Genomic DNA, 16,833 nt, shown 5'->3' with positions numbered 1-16,833 from the left:
AAAAGCACAGGGCCAGAGTCACACCACTTGACATCACCCCCAAATAGCACAGGCTCAAACTCACATCCTCGGCATGGCTTCTTTTCCCTTTTAATCACAAAAATCCCTGATAGTTTCCCAAACCCCTGGAAAGGATGGTGACAAGTCAATGAGTGTAGTCAATCCCTGACTCCCTTTGTCTGGCTGATGCTTTTCAATAGGATCAACCAATAAGCAAAACCCAAGTGTGGGTGAACATGAACACTAACCCCAGAATCCAAGAGTTCCAGAGTCCCAGAACTTTCCAATTTTAATGTATTAGAATCTTTGATATTGAAAATCTGTGAAACCAAAAAATCAGGAACCTTGCACATTAGAATCCCAGCCTCTCATAGACCCCTAGGATCTCAGGGTTGGAAGGAAGAGCAGAGGCCCAACCTGCGATGAGATGTAGAATCTTCTCTTGGGCATTCTTGGACCCCAAGTGGGGAGGGGGCTCCCCAGTTCTGCGAGGCTACTTTGAGATCCCTTCTCTCTCCCCAAGCCTCTGCCCCACCCCTGCAACAATGGTGCCATGGCAGGGTGTTCTTCTGCCCTCCGTGCCCCCTGCTCCCCTCCCGCCTCACCCCCCTCCTTGTTATGACCTGTGCCTGAGCCATCCTCTCCCACTATGGGATGCTCCTGCACAGTATTTAGACACAGAGCCCCTCCCATTGTACACATCCCCTCCCTGAATGCCCCAGTTCTCTGTCTCTCTCCAGACCAGGGGACTCTCGTCTGCAATGTCTCCATTTCCCACCTCCCCACCCACCACACTCCTTTGTGACTGCCAGGACCACCGGTGGCCCTCAGGGGGCCAGCCCCCCTCATCCTACTGATCAAACTGCATTCACGCTGACCAGAGGATGGCCTGGCTCTGCTGCATCCTGCCCACATCTCCAAAAGACTCAATGCTTCCTCAGGAACTCTGTCACCAGGGGGCCAAGGGTAGGACAGAGAGCAGGACCGGCATCCCACGAGGGATGCGGGTGACTCAGGGTGGCCTCGGGGAGTGGTCAGGTTAGCAGAAGTCACGTGGACTCCGGCTAAGCAGTGTTGAGGCCCAGAAGCTGCTTTACTTTGACCAACAATGGGGGGCAGGATAAGGGATGGCAACTGGGATGGATTTAGGAAAGGTGCCCTAGCACCGCTGAATCCTATGACTCTGCATCATCTCATTTAAGGATTCTGGGTGCCAGGCGGTGGGGTGACAGTACCTACAGAAATGAAACCATTTCACTCTAACTAGGATCAACATCCAAGGTGACTGATGACAAATGTGTGTCTGAGACCTCTGAGTGGCAGGAGGTGAGGCTGGGGCTGGAGGTGGACAGGGACTGGGTCAAGGGCAAGGCAACAGGCCTGACCAACTCCACCTCTGCCCTCTTCCCGTGATGCCCCTCTGAGATCCCACACTTGAGCTCCCAAGGGAGGTTACCTGCAGAGAAAGGGAGGGGGTTCAAGGGGCAGGTACCTTCTGTTTTGGATGGTCCACTGGCCCTGGGTGCATGGCATGTCGTATTTCTGCCTCCGCAATGCATAGGCATCAAACCAGAGGGCCAAGCCGTAGTCCAGAGAGGGCACCTAGGACAGAGGAGCTGGTAACTAGGTGGCCCATGGGCTGTGGCCGGGTTGATGGCCCCATCTCCCAGGATCACAAAGCAGGAAGGAGGCCTGCCAACATAGAGTGCTGGCTGGGGCTGAGGTCTGTCAGTCACTCAACAGTCAAGTGTCACCATGGCCAAGGGAGCCATCCCACCCACCCCAGAGGACTAGTACCCAGGGGGCAGCCTGGGTCAGAGGCAGGACAGTGCTCCCCTCCAAGCTGGGGTCCCCAGAGGTCTATAGGGTGCTGTGGGCGAGGGTAGGTGGGCTCACCGTCAGGTGCCAGGAGCAGTGGGTGCTGGGTGAGTAGTAGCTGGGGAAGTACGGTGTGCTGAGGATGCCCTGCGGCTCCAGCCGGCCCTCCAGGGTCAGGTTCACCTCGCAGGCTGGGTCCAGAGAGCAGAAGTTACAGAGGGGTCCTCAGCCCCGCCCCACTGCACCTGCCAGCAGGTGGGGGGCAGCGGAAACCCCACCACCCTGCCTGCCACTAAACAGTACAGCTTAAAGACTGAGTGTGAATGCATGAGCTTGGGCCTCAGTTTCCCCCTCTGTGGTGGGGACAATAAAAGTACATACTTAATAGGGTAGTTGAGCAGATTACACAGACATGGCAGGTAGTAAGTGCTCAATAAATGTTCGCTACTGACATCAGCTGTGCAGCCCTTGACCGTTTACTGGACGTGCTCACTGCTGTGCCAGCCTCACGGTTACAGGGACTGGGGAGAAAGAAACATTCCCCTTTTCAAAGATGATGAGGTTCAGAGAAGGGAGCAATTTGGATGAAGTCACACAGTTAGCGGGCGAGGGATGGGGAGCAGCTGTGTCCCCACCTCCCATGGAGCCAAGGTCCCTAAAGCCCTCCTTTCCTTCCCCATTGAGCTGTATCAGGGACGCCCATGAGAATGGGCCAACTCTGGCACTTCTTCAACCTCAGGGACTCCAAAAGGGTCACCTGTGGATTGGGTGACCAACAGGAGACCAAGGGGGTGGAACCAGGGGAGGGAAGGGGAAGTGGGTGAGGAGATTGAGACTGACGGCAGAGGAAGGGAAAGGGGGCAGGCTGTGTGTCCTCGGTGTAACCCTCCCTCCACGGAGCCTGGGAAAGTTCAAGTTTTGCTTTGTCTGCCTAGAGGCAGCTGATCGATGATAACTGAGGGTGATGATGAGACTCTCATCGGCAGGTGTGAAGGGTGGGGCCTGCTCTTCCTGAGAACGCGGGTGGTGGAGGGGGATTCGGAAGCAGGAGAGAGTGGGGAAGGCTCAGAGGGGTAGCCCGGCACCCTTTCCCATGAATCGCCTGCCGCTGAAAACCCCTCCCCTGCCATCTCTAGGGACAAATGCACTGACTTTCAGTGTGACAGGGTCATCTGGGGGACCCCAGTCTCCATGCTCAGAGGGAGGAGGGCAGGGGAGGGGACCGGGAGAGGAGACAGCCAAGACGAGGGAGAGAAGAGAGAGGAGGTAGGACAGACATAGGTTGTCTGCAAGAAGGCAGGAGAGAGGATGAGCTGAGGAGGAGGGAGAAAGGATGGGGGACAGGGGAGGGGGTGATGGAGCAGTTGGGGGAAATGGAGCCAGAACAGAGAGAGATAAAGGGGCTCAGAGGGGTGGGTGTGAGTTTGGAGAGCAGAGATGCTTCCAGAACCTTCCCTCGCCATCTCCAACCAGAGCAAAGAAGGGGAAGGCAAGCCCAAGGAGCACCCCGACTTCTGCTGCTGAGCCCCTCTCCTCCCCAAAGGACTCCTGAGCCCTCACCCTGGAAGGTCACAGGCTGCACGGAGAGCACGAAGGGGTCGTAGTAGCTGTGAAGGCCCTTCTTCCAGACCACCGCCATGATGGCGCCTGACGCTAGGACCTCCACCACGGGCTCCTGGCGACTGCAGCCATAGACCCTGGTGGGACAGAGAGAGGTGACGAGGAGGGGCGGGGCCTGGGAAGGACATCTGGGAGGGCTGTGGGCTGCCCAGAGGAACAGATGAGGAGGGACTGGGAGCCTGTACATCTGAGTCTACGGCCAGGCTGCTGTGTGTCCTCAGACAGGTGTCTGACCCTCTCTGGCCAGGGGGCTGACCAGAGGCCCTATAAGGGTCAGGCCAGCTCCTCAGGGGAGAGATGACAAGGGGTTTCCCAGACTTCTGGAGCTTACAATTCCACTGTGACTGCCGACTCCTGTCCCACAGCACCCCTCCAGCCCCCTCAGAATCCCAGTGACCCCTGAGTGCCCAGACTATGCCCTGCAAGGAGACCAGACTGGCACCTATGGGGGCCATGCCCTCCAGATGACCATACCTAACTCCTGGCTCTCCTGGCTGGAACAGAGAGAAGAAAGGTGTACAGTCTGGTGGCCCCCTGGGTGCCCCAGGACTCTACCTAGAGCTTGGCTTGGGGGAGGCGCAGGAGAAATAACCATACCTTAGAATTCTAGACTCAGAGGAACAACAACCATGATAAAGTTCTTCAGGGACTGTCAAGGTTAACTGCTTGGTTACCAGGTGGGGAAACTGAGGCTCATGAAGCTGCCAAGGCCCCACTCTGGGTCCACAGCACAGACGGACCCATGCTGGGCACTGCCTGTGATAGCGGCTGGCACTCCCTCTATCTGTGACCCCGTTCAACCCATTTCAGGGTAGGAAGCTCCCAGCTTCCCCCTCCTTCACTCTCGGCCAACCTGTGCCAAACTTCCTCTTGACTCAGAATTCTCTGGAGCCGTGCTCATCAGTAGACCAATTCCTAGGAAGCTAGGAACCCTGCCCCCGCTGGAGGGGGTGCGCCGGCATCCAGCAGGGAGGTACTACCTACCCGCCCTGTGCCAGCTCTGAACTTGACCGGTGTGAGTGGACGGCAATGGGGGGACTGCAGGCACCCAGGCAAATGCAGGAAACCTAAGCACAGCCTCAGAAACACCATCCACACCAGCCCTGGGAACCCCGCAACTGGCGAGGGAAGAGTGAGCAATCCCAGAAATTTCCCCAGGAGAGTCTTGGTGCCCCAGGGTCCAGGAAGGGTCCTTTCCCCTGGCCTCAGCTTGCCCAGGAGGTGCTCACCTCTCCCTGGTCCTCCTGCTTTGGCCATCGCCAGCTTGTTCTCACTGCTGAGGGCCCCCCACCCTCCTATACCACACCCTCCCCGCCTCCACCACTGCTCTCCTTCAGGAGGTGGGACATAAAATATAAGAGGTCGCCTTTAATCCTGACTTGTAGTATTGGGGATTTCTTTTATTTACTTAAGCAGCTGAGCCCTTGTTGCAACTAAAACGAGGTGAAGGTTGATGGAGACCCCACCAGCTCCCCCTACTACCCTACGCCCCTCGCTCTGTGTTCCCATCACCACTAAAGTACCCCCCTCATGGTATGGGGTGGAAGTCTGAGGACCCCCCAGTCCTGTCTGATCCATCATTTTACACCTTCTCTGAGGGCCTGAGACGGCAGTCAGATCCCCTCTCCAGCAGCAGGCTGAAGGGGGCACTTGGAGAAGCCCCAGGAAAAGCCCTGAAGTGTCCCCACCCTCATCAGGCCTGGAAATCAGCTGGTGTCTAGCTTCTCTGCTTCCCAGAGCCCTCCAGGAACCCAGCCTACGCACACCCCAGACTGCGGTCAGCACATGGCAGTGGGTGGGGCTGCAGATGAGAAGGCAGCCTCAGAGCCTGGAGAATCAGAGAGGCCCTGGGGGAGGGGGCTGGGGAGAACTCACTCAGCTCACCCTGCAGGACTACCCTGGACCTGAGCATGCAGATCGCACCCCCATCGGGCTTGGAAGCTGGTGTCCAAGCAGGACAGAGGAGGTAGCAGCCCGGTGCCCCAGGGTCTCCCCCAACCTCCTGTAGTCCCCCGCCCCACCCCCACCCTGTGGGGAGGTGATCAGGCTCCTGGAGGCCAGTGCCATTTCCAGCCCCTTCGTGGTTTCCCCATGGCCCACTACTTGCCTGTCTTCTGCATTCCACATCTTATCCTAAAGTTCTCTTCTGCTCAAGAACTTTCCATTAGTTCCCCACTTACCAAGTATTAAAAATCAGATTATCCCTTGGATTCCATGCCCTTTGTGACCTAGCCCCAGCTAAACTGTATATAATGATAAGTAATAATGGCTAGCAGCTGCTGGAGGTTTAATGGATACATCAAATGTATGGTAATAATGGACAGCATTACTGTGTGTAAAGATCTTGGCCCAGAATCTGACTGAAATCCTCTCAATAACCCTGCAAGGTAGGAATGGCTGTGCACCCATTTTACAGGTGAGCAAACTGAGGTTCAGAAAGGCAAAGTAACTTGCCTTAGGGCACACAGCTAGGAAGCAGTAACATAGGGTTAGAAGTCGGGGACTGCCAGCCTTCAGAGTATTCTTACAAGATCATGTCACCTCCCAGAGCTGAGCTTAGAGATCCTCTAGTACAACTGCTTTGTTACAGATGGGGAAACAGGCTGGCGGAGGGGAAGGGGGTTACCCAAAGTACACAAACACTTCCACTCTTCTCTCGCCATCTCCCTCTGGCCTCACTGTCTCCCAGATGCCAAATACAGGGCCCAGGGTCACCCAGCCCCTTGTCTCAGAGTACTGGGTGTGGCTTTGACCTCACACCATCACCCCCTTCCCAACCTCCCGCCCACCACCTTCCCAGGGACTCACGAGGTGATAAGCCTCCTCTCCAGAGGCCCCGCCACGTCATACATGGCCAGCCGGTCCCGGCAGTCGGCCAGCTTCCACTCGAGCCGGAGTTTGAGCATGAGATCCTGGGGGCCCTGAAGGTGCCACAGGCAGCTGGAGGCCAGGGTGTCGGGCCCCTTCAGCCGGAGGACCTGGCCCTGGCCCACGTAGCTGTAGCGGTAGCAGCCTGGAGTGGGGAGACGGACAGGCCCCCTGACCCCTGTTAGCTGGGAGGAGGGACCCGGTGGGGGGGCAGCCCCACCAGGTCCTCATCCAGGCAGGGGTGGGGTGGGGAGAGTGGCTGGATGGGGGTCAGCCCAGAGGCCCTCTGTCCCAGCTTCCTGTTTCCCCAATGCTTCCATCTCCAGCCTCCTCATCCACATATTCGTTCATTGGTTCATTCATTCATTCATTCCCTTCATGCTCACTGAGCTCACCAAACCAGGCGAATGCTAGAGATAGTTTCGGTCAACTGCCGGGGAATAATGAGAACAGCGGGGAAATATATAGACACTGGGAGGAATACCTTGGAAGTGAGGCCTCTCAGAGAAGTCCGGTGTGGGGGTGGGGGGTGCGTCACAGAGTGAGCAAAGGTCTGCAGGCTAGGGTAGGCAGGGGACTTGGAGGCAGGAGGGCAAGCTGGAGGAGGGAGGCAGGGCCCCCCTTGTGCCCAAGGGAGAAGCCTTTTGGTCCTGCGGCCATGAGAGCCATGGAAGGTTAGGTAAGGATGGGACACGATCGGGCTTGGGTCACAGACTCCTCCGGCTGCTGAGAGCAATGTCAAGGAAACCAGGAGACCAGCAGGATGGCCCAGCAATAAGGGGAGCAGGCTCAGGGCTGCATTTCGGATAGAGAGAAAGGAGTGTGTTCCAGTGGGGCTGGGAGGCAGCAAGGTAGAGGAAGTCAGCTCAAGCTAGTAATCATCAAACAGCAGGAATGAAACAGATGGCACTTAGCAAGCATTTTGATACATGCCCAGAAGTGAACCAAGGGCCATACACTCACCATCTCATTCAATAGCTCCATGAAATAGCTTCTATTATTGTCCCCATTTTACAGACCTGGGCCAGGCAGATCTAGGTTCACCTAATCTCCATCTGATCTTTCTTGGGCCTCAATTTTTTCCTCTATAGAATGGAGGCAGTGATGATCTTTGCTAGATTGTCACAAAGCTTAAGGAGGGTGCATGTTTGAACACTCAACATAGTGCCTTGCACATGCATGCATGCTCAGTCGCTTCAGTTGTGTCCGACTCTTTGCAACCCCATGGACTGTAGCCCACCAGGCTCCTCTGTCCAAGGAATTCTCTAGGCAAAAATACTAGAGTGGGTTACCATCTCCTTCTCCAGAGAATCTTCCTGACCCAGGGATCGAACCTGGGTCTTCTGCATTGCAGGCAGATTCTTTACCACTGAGTCACCTGGGAAGCCTTGCACATAGCAGGTGCTCAATACATGTAGTGACCGTTCTTCTTTAGGTAGGTGTAGGGGAAAGGGAGAAGGTGGAGCTGGGAAGAAACTCCTATGACTTCTCACCCATCAGTCAGTTACACTTGAGGCTCAGATGTAACCTGTCCCACTGGTTGCCCTCGCTCCACACCTCCTCCTCCATCACACCTGTCTGCATCCACACCCCCACTGTGCTTCCTTCCTCTCTAGCGGTTCTCCATGAGCTTTGAATGCAGTGCTAGACCTTGCATAGCAGTATTAGCTATACCATTCATTCACTCATCACAGTTGTTGAGCACCTACAATGTGCTTGACTTAGGCTCCAAGGACCAGCAGTGAACCTGGGCCATAAGTATGTCATTTAAACCTCACCTTGAGCTTTGAAGAAGGGATGATGCATGCTCTGCCAGGAAGCAGAAGGGATGTGGGAGTGAGCCCCGGATGTGAGAGGCAGCCTGGTGTGCAGGGAGTTCACCCTCTGTGTGATTGTCCTGGCACCACCTCCCATCTGCTGTGTGACTCTGTATCAGTTGTTCAGCCGCTCTGAGTTCTGTCAAACGGACATAATGCTAATCCCTGTCCCACCTCCTTCTTTGCGTGGTTCTGAGAACCAGGAAGGGTACAGAGGTGCACGAACAGGCTTTGCTCTGACTGCTGCCTGCCACTTGCTCAGCTCTCTCGTCCTGACCCCTGGCCATCCTGACCCCAGCTGTGGAGCTGATCTCTCCAGGGAGAAACCTCTGACATTGCCAAGGGGAAGGGAGAGGGAGCCTGGGAAGAGGTTCCCGGCTGTTCCCAGGCATTTGTATTCTTGCAATATTGCTCCAAGCTGATGCTTGCTTTTGCTGCTTTAATAATTACTTTTTTGTATGAAGCTGATTTAGGGGAGTTCTGGTCTCTGTTGATCATCAGAAACACCTTTAGGGAGCCTGGGAGAAAGTAAATGAAGCTCCTGTGTGTTCCCCTCGCTGCCCTTTGCTCATGCTCCTCCCTCTACCCAGAGTGTCCTTTCCCTGCAGGATCTGACAGACTCATACCTGTCCTCCAATCCTGAGCCTCCCTCCTCCAGGAAGCCTTCCAGGACCTCTCTAGTCAGGAGCACTCCTTCCTCCCTCTAGAGACACATCCCTTCCTCTGCTTTGGATCACAGCCCCGGGGGTCCACCTCTGTCCCAGGGCAGAATGGCTCCCTTTCTGCACTGCCCCTGGGACCTCTATTCTTGCCCGGGCACTTGGTGTTGTGAGATTCTGTTTATGTGTTTGTCTCCCTCATGGGGGCTCGGAGCTCCTCTGAGGGCAAGGGTGAGGACACGGTCAGCTGGTGTCTCCAGAGCCAGCATGGGGCCTGGCAGGGAGAAAGTGCCCCCAAAGCCTACTTAGAGGACTTGAATTGTCATCCTTGCCCCATGAGACGCTGTGCTCTGAGAGGGCAGGGGCTCTAGACGTGTACTGAACCAAATAAAGATAATTATAAAGCAACTGCCAGAAACCTGGGGACATGTGAACACTCAGCACAAGCAAGTGCAACAGAAAGGCCTGTTTGAGACCAAGGATCAGGGCAGCGTGTGCACCAATGTGGTGTTAGATGATGCATATCAATAAATATAGACAGATTAATTTCTTGTGCTCTCCTTTAGACATGAGGGAAAACCCTACTGCTTCCCTCATCAGTGAGTTAAACAAATCTTTGATATGTGCTCATATCTTTGTATGAGAATCATGATTTTAAGTATTTGAAAACTGTCCTTTGACCCCATCACCTCCATCTACCAGGGAAATAAGCCTTTGACTAGCCACATGGGAGAACAGGAAGGTCAGAGAAGGATTTCAACTCTGCCTCCCTAAGTAGAAGAAGAAGAATCTGGGAATTAAGGAGCTCTTGCTCAGAGCCGCAGGGTACAGTAGCCCAGGCGGTGCACTGCCCATTTCTGGAAGTCAGTAGTCACACAGCCTAAGACGTGGACAGCATTTGTTGGTGGCCCTGCTGGTGCTTTGCTTCCCAGAGCTCAGTTGGAAGACTGGAGCCTCTTGGCTCCAGCACAAGGTGACTCTGGCAATAGGGCATGGGATGGGGTGGGAGGAGAAGACAGATGAGCCCGACTGCCTGAGAAAGGGAAGGAAAAGATGGAGGGAGTATCCTTACCTGTGACAGAAATAGCTCCAAGACCAAGTTTCAAAGCCAAAGTGACTGATAGACCTCAAATCGACAAGATTATTTTCTACCATCAGTGGAAACATAAGATTTCAAAACAGAAGAAATGGAATTCCATGAGAGAAAAGCAGGATCACATTGATGTGCAACTAAATCTGCTACTCACTCACACCCCACGCATGAAGCACACACGCTTTTGTGCAAATACACACTTTGTTCACATGTGCACAACACCTCCTCCCCCCAGAGGCCCCCAGCCCTGCTCAGGACCTGTCACTGAGTCTATTATCGTGCCCCTTGGGTGACCCCAGACCAGTGCCCCTTGCCCCCAGAGAAGTTGTGTGGACTCCTGACACTCAGCCAAACTGAGAAAAATACCAACTCAAAAGGAAAGTGGGGAGGAAAAACCAAAGTGGCGTACCCAGCGTGGAATTCAGTGCAACTATGTCTTTCACGCTGGCTTCTGTTAAAAGGAAATGAACAAACAAATGAACAGAGAGAATAAATAAACGAAATGAAAATAAAAATAGAAGAGATTATCAGAGCCTGTCTGAGACTGACCCTGATTGCCCACCGTCCCCCAAGACCCACCCCTCAGTCCTGGCTCCTGACCACTGGGGTTGGGGGTTGGGGGGTGGGAGGGGCCATCTCGAAAGCATCCCATCCCTGGAGGCAGGCTTGCTGGGCCTCGCCAGACCGTCCCATGTTCCTCGTCTCCAGTACTGACCCAGGATCACCAGACCCTCGGGGTCCACCTCGTACTCGGTCCGGTAGGGAGCGGGGACCGAACTGTTGGCCGCGGACAGCAGCTCCTCCGCCAGCAGGGCCTGCACCACGTCAGGGCTCAGCATTGGCCGGCGGTGCTCCGGGATTTGGAGGATGAACCAGAAGAAGCAGGTGAATGGTCCCTCCCTGGGGCAGGCGGAAGTGAGAGGGGCTGGGGGAAGAGCCTGGAGTGTGGGCCCCACCCAGCCCCCTGCTCCTGGTGGGAGTTAGAGGGGAATGGCAACTGTGGCTCATGTGATGGGCATGGAGCCAGGCATCCCTTTTCATCTTCACGTGGAAACCTAACACCCTCTGAGGGAGGAGCTTTGGAGAGGGCCACCCATTTCACAGATGAGGAAACTGAGGCGTGAGAGGTTAGGTTATATGCCACAGACTATGTTATAAGTGAATGGGACCACTGCACTCCCCACCCCTACTATTTCTCCGTGGTCTCATCTGATACCTGTCAGGCCCTTGATAAAGACACCACAGTCACTGTCTAGTATAATCCTTGCCACACCATTGTGTCCATTCTACAGATGAGAAAACCAAGTTCAGTGAAGGGAGGTCACATGCAGGAATCCAAGTTTCCTCTCTGTGTCTCAGTTTCCCCAACTGAAAACATGAAGGTGTTGCATCAGAAGCCTACAGCATCCCCTCCCATTCTTCGAGTCAAAGGCTCTAGCAAAGGCTGATGAGGGTGGGGGGTGCGCAAGAAGACTCACCCAAAGGAGTAGACGGCACTGGAGTTGTAGTAAGTACCTAGGCGGGTGCTGGCAATGAGCTCCTTGAGCTAAAAGGAGGGAAAACAATCAGAGTCCCCTCATGACGCTCTGCAGAAACCCTCTCCTACCCTGGGATACCCTTTGACCCTCCCACAGCCCTCCTTGACTGAGGAATCTATAGGATAGAGAGGCTTGCCCATGGTCACACGGCGGGTAATGGCCACAATAGGGAAGAAACCTCATTCAGTCTTTATTTCCCTCCCCCTGCACACAGGAGGGCTTCCCTGGTGGCTCAGAGGTAAAGAATCTGCCTGCCCCTTCCACTAGCTCTAACATGACCAGACTACCAGTGGCTTCTCCCCCTCCATCAAATCACTCCTTGACTCTGAGAAGCTCCCCCTGGGCTTCTGAGTCCCTTCCTTAGGCCCAACCACCAGCCACAGGGGCTCAGACAGTTGGTCTTCGCGCATGTTCAATGGCAGTGCTGCTGCGGGGTGGAATGCAGGATCGTGGGTTCTTAAAGGGCTCTGAATGGCACAGAGCTAACATCCACATGCTCTCATTTTAACCCCACGACAGCCCTGCAGACAGGCACTGTTGTTATCTCTCCACTCTGTAGAAAAGGAAAGAGAGTCTTGGGTGGGTCTCCCCGAAGCGGGTCCTGAGGCAAGTGGTTTATTTGCAGGTGATTCCAAGATGCACTAGCAGGGAAGGAGACAGGCAGGAAGGCAGGCAACATGGCTGCGAAGGTTCTGGGCAGAGCTGTGGGTGGCTGGGGAGCAGATCCAGCAGGGATCTCTGAGAGACTGTGGTGGAGGTGGTGGTTTAGTCATTGAGTCATGTCTGACTCTTACGACTCCGTGGACTGGGAACCTACCAGGCTCCTCTGTCCATGAGATTCTCCAGGCAAGAATACTGGAGTGGGTTGCCATTTCCTTCGCCAGGGGATCTTCCCGACCCAGGGATTGAACCCGGGTCTCCTGCATTGCCGAGACCGACTGAGCTATGAGGGAAGCCCGAGAGACTGTGGGGGCATCTTCAGAATTGCTCTCACCAAGAGCTGAGGGATCCACTTTCTCTGTCTCTTGTGCCTGAGGGTTGCTGCTGGGAATTACTCCTCAGCACTTCCAGCCCACCCTGCTGGACAGGGTGCTGGCTGCGAGGGAGACCATCCCCAGTGCAATAAGCCATTGCTAGGAGGAGAAGGGGTGTGGGTGGGTCCTGGCAGCATCCTTACGCTGCCCTAATTTTCAAAGGTCATGCTTCTACTAAGTGGCAAAATCAGGATTTAATCCAAGTGCAATTTGACCCCAGAGTCCACTAGCTTTCCCACCAGTCTCCACCGTCTCCCTTCCATAGTGCCTAGAGCAGAACTCTGATCCTAATGACTGTTCTGGATGGTTTCACCCACTGGCTGGACATGATCAGGCCCGTCCCCTCTCCCTTCTTGTCCCTGCCATCCTTCCTACCATCTTCTGAGCTTTGGCAGTTTCACTGCGGAAGGCACTGGACTCCCGGCGGGCAAGGTCCTGGGAGAAGTGGCGATTGAGCACGCGGAGGCTGCCTGAGTACACCTGGCTGACCGTCACCTCTGCCTTGTACCCTGCCCAGGAAGAAACCAGCAAAGGTTAACCAAGGGAGTAGATGGGGATGGTTCCTGTGTGCCCTACTCCTTCTCCTGCCACCCTGAACCCTCAGCACAGCCTCCAGCATCTTGGGCCTCCAAGGCACCATCATCACTACCATCATCTTTGTCGTTGTCATTCAAAGTTTGTGTAGTGACAATTGGCCCCACGGAGCCAGGGAAGACAGAGGCCCACAGGCGGGTGGTGTCCCAGGGGCTCCCGGGCAGAAGTTGACCCAGTGATCTGTCCAGGACATGGATACCAAGAAACCCACATGGGCCCGGAAGGTCAAGTTCTTGATTTAGCACCTCTGTGTTGTCCAGGCTGCACCTACTATGAAGGGTACGCTAGTAAACCAAGACAGACAGGTGTCCCCACATGGCCCTGACAGTGATGGGTAAGATAGACTTTCCCTCAGTAGCCATACAGCCTGTGGGATTCATCTGCCAGGATGTCTTAAAGGAGAAGCACAAGGTGCTGTTGAGGGGACATGGAAAGCCCTAGGCCAGGGTGACACTCCATCTGAGACAGGAGGAATGGAGACTAAATTAAAAAGAGGGGAAGCAGGGGAATATCTTCAGGGCAGAAGGAATAGCATGTGCAAAATCTCCACAACGGGGCTGTTTGGCTGGAGCAATCAGACCGGGGTAATAAGAGGCTGAGACATCAACAGGGCGGGATTTTGGTCTTTCCCTGATGAACAAGGGAAACCACGAAAGGTTTAAAATCAGGGATGATGTCATCAGATTTCCGTTTTACAAAGATCGTTTTGACTGATGTGAAGACAACAGAATCACAGCCCGGACTTTGTTCTATCCTTATTCAGTCATTCATTCATTCATTCAACACATATTTATTGAGAACCTGCTATGTTTAGGGACTGGCCTAGAATACATGGGAATATACTGGTAGGACAGTGAACAAATAACGACAACAAAACCAAACCTGTCCTTAACAACTTGTAGTCTAACAAGAAAGACAATAAACAGCGAACACAGGACGTAACATGTTAGAGGTGTTAAGTGGTTTGGAAATCAAGGGTTGCTGCAACATGGAAGCCAGAGAGGAGGAAAGTGGTGTTGGCCAAGTGGATGTTAACCGGCGGAAAGAGTATTCCAGGCAGCACACTGGCAAGTGCAAAGGCCCTGAGGCAGGAGCTTGTCTGCCGTGATTGAGGAACAGCAAAGATTTGAGCAAGGGGAAAGCAGAAGGAGATAAGATGGTGGGCGAAGGGTCACATAGGACCTTGCAACCCGGGGAGGACTCTGATTTTTGCTCTGAGCAAAATGGGAGCCATGGGAGGCTTTAAGCAAAGAAGTCTGATGATTTGATTCACTTTACAAAGCAATCCTTCTGCCTTTGTGTTGCGAACAGGCTGTAAGCAGGCCAGGGCAGAAGCATGGGGACCTACAGGAGGCTCCTGCAGCTGTCCCAGTGTGAGTGGTCCAGGGGAGCCTGACCAGGCTGCGCAGGGAAGAGAGAAGTGATTGGGGTCAGGGTATATTTGGGGTTTGCTGGCTGGCAAATGGGGGCTGGGCAGTAAAAGAAAGGGGAGTAAGGGGGAACATGGGAAGGATAAAATGACCACCACCTGGGGTGTTCTCTCCATTTTTCTCAATTTTAAAGGATTTTCTTAGTTCACGATTTTCTTTTTTATTTTTTTGGCACACTGCAAGGTATGCAGAACTTCCCTGACCAGGGATTGAACCAAAACCTCCTGCAGTGGAAACAGTCTTAACCACAGGACCACCAGCGAAGTCCAGGTCACTAATGATGATACCATAAAGTTATAATCATTTCTCAAAATCTCAAACTTCTGAAAAACTTATCTATAAAGACACATTGCCTCAGAGATATGGAAAATCAATAGTTCAATATCATTTTGTTAACAACTGGTACAAATCAATTAAAAAGTTAAAGCCCCCTTCAAAATATACTCCAAAGGCAGACTGACAATTTAGAAAAGTTAACTCTCAGTGAGGTCTGAAATACCCTTAGACATCCTGGAGGAATAGCAGCGCCCTCCCCACCCTCCCACCCTCCCAGTGCACAGTGGAGCCCAAGGGCTGGAAATGCAAATTTGGGAATCATCAGGGGGTAAGGGCATAAATGGAGGCAGAGGGGAGGAAAGTCCTCCCAACAGCAAAGACACAGAGGAGAAGCCATCATGAGCTGAGGACAAAGAAAGTGTGGGTGCCTCGGAAGCCAAGTGAGGAAAGTGTTTCGAGGAGGAGGGGATGAGGTACCCAGTCAAGTGCTGCCTGCAGGTCAGATGCCATGAGGACTGGCCACCGGATTCAGTAGTAACCGTGACAAGTACTCTTGGGGTTATGGGGGGTGGGGGGCAGGGAGTCAGATTGGAAAGGGTACCAGACAGAGGTGTAGAACTGGAGGGCACAGTGTTTTGAAACACCAGGAGTCTGCTACAAAAGGAATCTGAGAAATGGCTGGCGGGGGTGGGGAGACCAGAGGGACAGAATACAGAAGCGAAGAGAAGCACTGTCCACTGATGGATGGGCCCCCCAGAGGAGAGAGGGGCCATGGCTGGAGCCGGGCCACTGCATGGGCAGGCTGGGAGGACAGCAGGCTTTACAAGGCTTTTTGTTTGTCTGGTTGGTTTGTTCCCCACCCCCTGACGCACCACACAGCACGTGGGATCTGGTTCTCTGACCAGGAATCGAACCTGCGCCCTCTGCATGGGGAGCCCAGAGTTTAACCACAGAACTATCAGGGATGTCCCACATCTGGCTTTAGATAAGGCAGGGCTGATTCACCCATGCGGATGGTGGTGGGCAGAGCACATGGGTACAGCTGGGAGAGCATCTATGGGGCCTCTCTTCCGAGTGGTTCCATTTTCTTGTTGAAGCAGGAGGCAGAGTGGGTGGGGGATATGGGAGAGTTTGAGAAGAAAGCATAAAACTGTGGCCCCGGAGAGCAGGAGAGGGAAAGGACTAGGGCAATACAGCTGAGCAGCGTGAAGGGCCTCACTACCCGGATCTGAGTGGGCCAGCCCAGGGCCCACTGGGCTTGGGAAGCCAGCCCTCACCCTATCCTCTCCTGGGCCACTGGGTCAGACATTTGCGTCTCACTTCAGACTTATCCTGATCCAGTATAATAGGCCTCTTGTCCATCTCTCCTTCCAGACCAGACAGGACATGTCTGTGGCCCATCCCCTCCCCAGTGCCCAATATCCGGAGCACCGCCTGGCCCAGGATGGGAGAAACTATTCAAACATCTCCTAAAGTGCTCTTCTACCTGCATCCCTCTGGGGAGAGGGTTGCCTTCCCCCAGCTGGAAGGAGCTCTCACCCCCTGGGTCCTCAGCCCCATGGAGCATCCTCTACCCGCATTGGGGTGATTCACTCCAGAAGTCTAACCAGGAGAAATCAGACACTGTGAAGACAATTGGCAGGTGAGTGCCTGACCCTACCCCCACCCCGTCCCACCGTCCCAGCTTGGTGCTCTGCAGTTTCCCCTAAAGACTAATTATCCTGCAGCCTAAGGAGGCCTTGGCAGCCCTGTGCTATTAGGGATACTGGCTTCCTGCCGGTGGTGAAATGCACACAGCTTCCACTCGTAGCCCGCGTTGCTCGGTTCTAAGCAGAATCACAATCCACCCAGCATCACGGCAAGTGGGTGAGTGCCAGACCCAGGCTTCCTAACAGCTTTGGCCCAGGGGCTGGTTCTAGAACACCCCCTACCTCAACTCCCTTTGGAGTCGGGCGTAGGCTGCTCTCCCCAATGGCTGCTCCAAAGTGAGTCCCCATTCCTTTCAATGGACCTGAAATTCCACCAGGAGATGCAGTCAGTAAGAAAATGGTCTAACTTTTGCAGAGTGCATAATGGGAGGTCTCTG

At 54.2% G+C, this 16,833-nt stretch overlaps 1 protein-coding gene across 1 annotated transcript in view; it reads right to left on the bottom strand.

Annotated features, from left to right (window-relative positions):
- TMPRSS6 (transmembrane serine protease 6) overlaps positions 1 to 16,833 on the bottom strand; it is a 53,981-nt gene that overhangs the window by 14,689 nt on the left and 22,459 nt on the right. Inside the window, exons 3-10 of the mRNA XM_061124150.1 lie at positions 12,823 to 12,956; positions 11,354 to 11,421; positions 10,591 to 10,775; positions 10,285 to 10,326; positions 6,247 to 6,451; positions 3,379 to 3,515; positions 1,897 to 2,009; positions 1,493 to 1,602 (exon numbers count right to left, since the gene is read on the bottom strand). Of these exons, the coding sequence (XP_060980133.1) occupies positions 1,493 to 1,602; positions 1,897 to 2,009; positions 3,379 to 3,515; positions 6,247 to 6,451; positions 10,285 to 10,326; positions 10,591 to 10,775; positions 11,354 to 11,421; positions 12,823 to 12,956 (994 nt within the window). The remainder of the gene's footprint in view (positions 1 to 1,492; positions 1,603 to 1,896; positions 2,010 to 3,378; positions 3,516 to 6,246; positions 6,452 to 10,284; positions 10,327 to 10,590; positions 10,776 to 11,353; positions 11,422 to 12,822; positions 12,957 to 16,833) is intronic.

This window comes from Dama dama, chromosome 22 (assembly GCF_033118175.1).
Source record: "Dama dama isolate Ldn47 chromosome 22, ASM3311817v1, whole genome shotgun sequence".
NCBI lineage: Eukaryota > Metazoa > Chordata > Mammalia > Artiodactyla > Cervidae > Dama > Dama dama.
The sequence above is the reverse complement of the archived record's forward strand: the minus strand, read 5'-3'. Positions and strand labels throughout refer to the sequence as shown.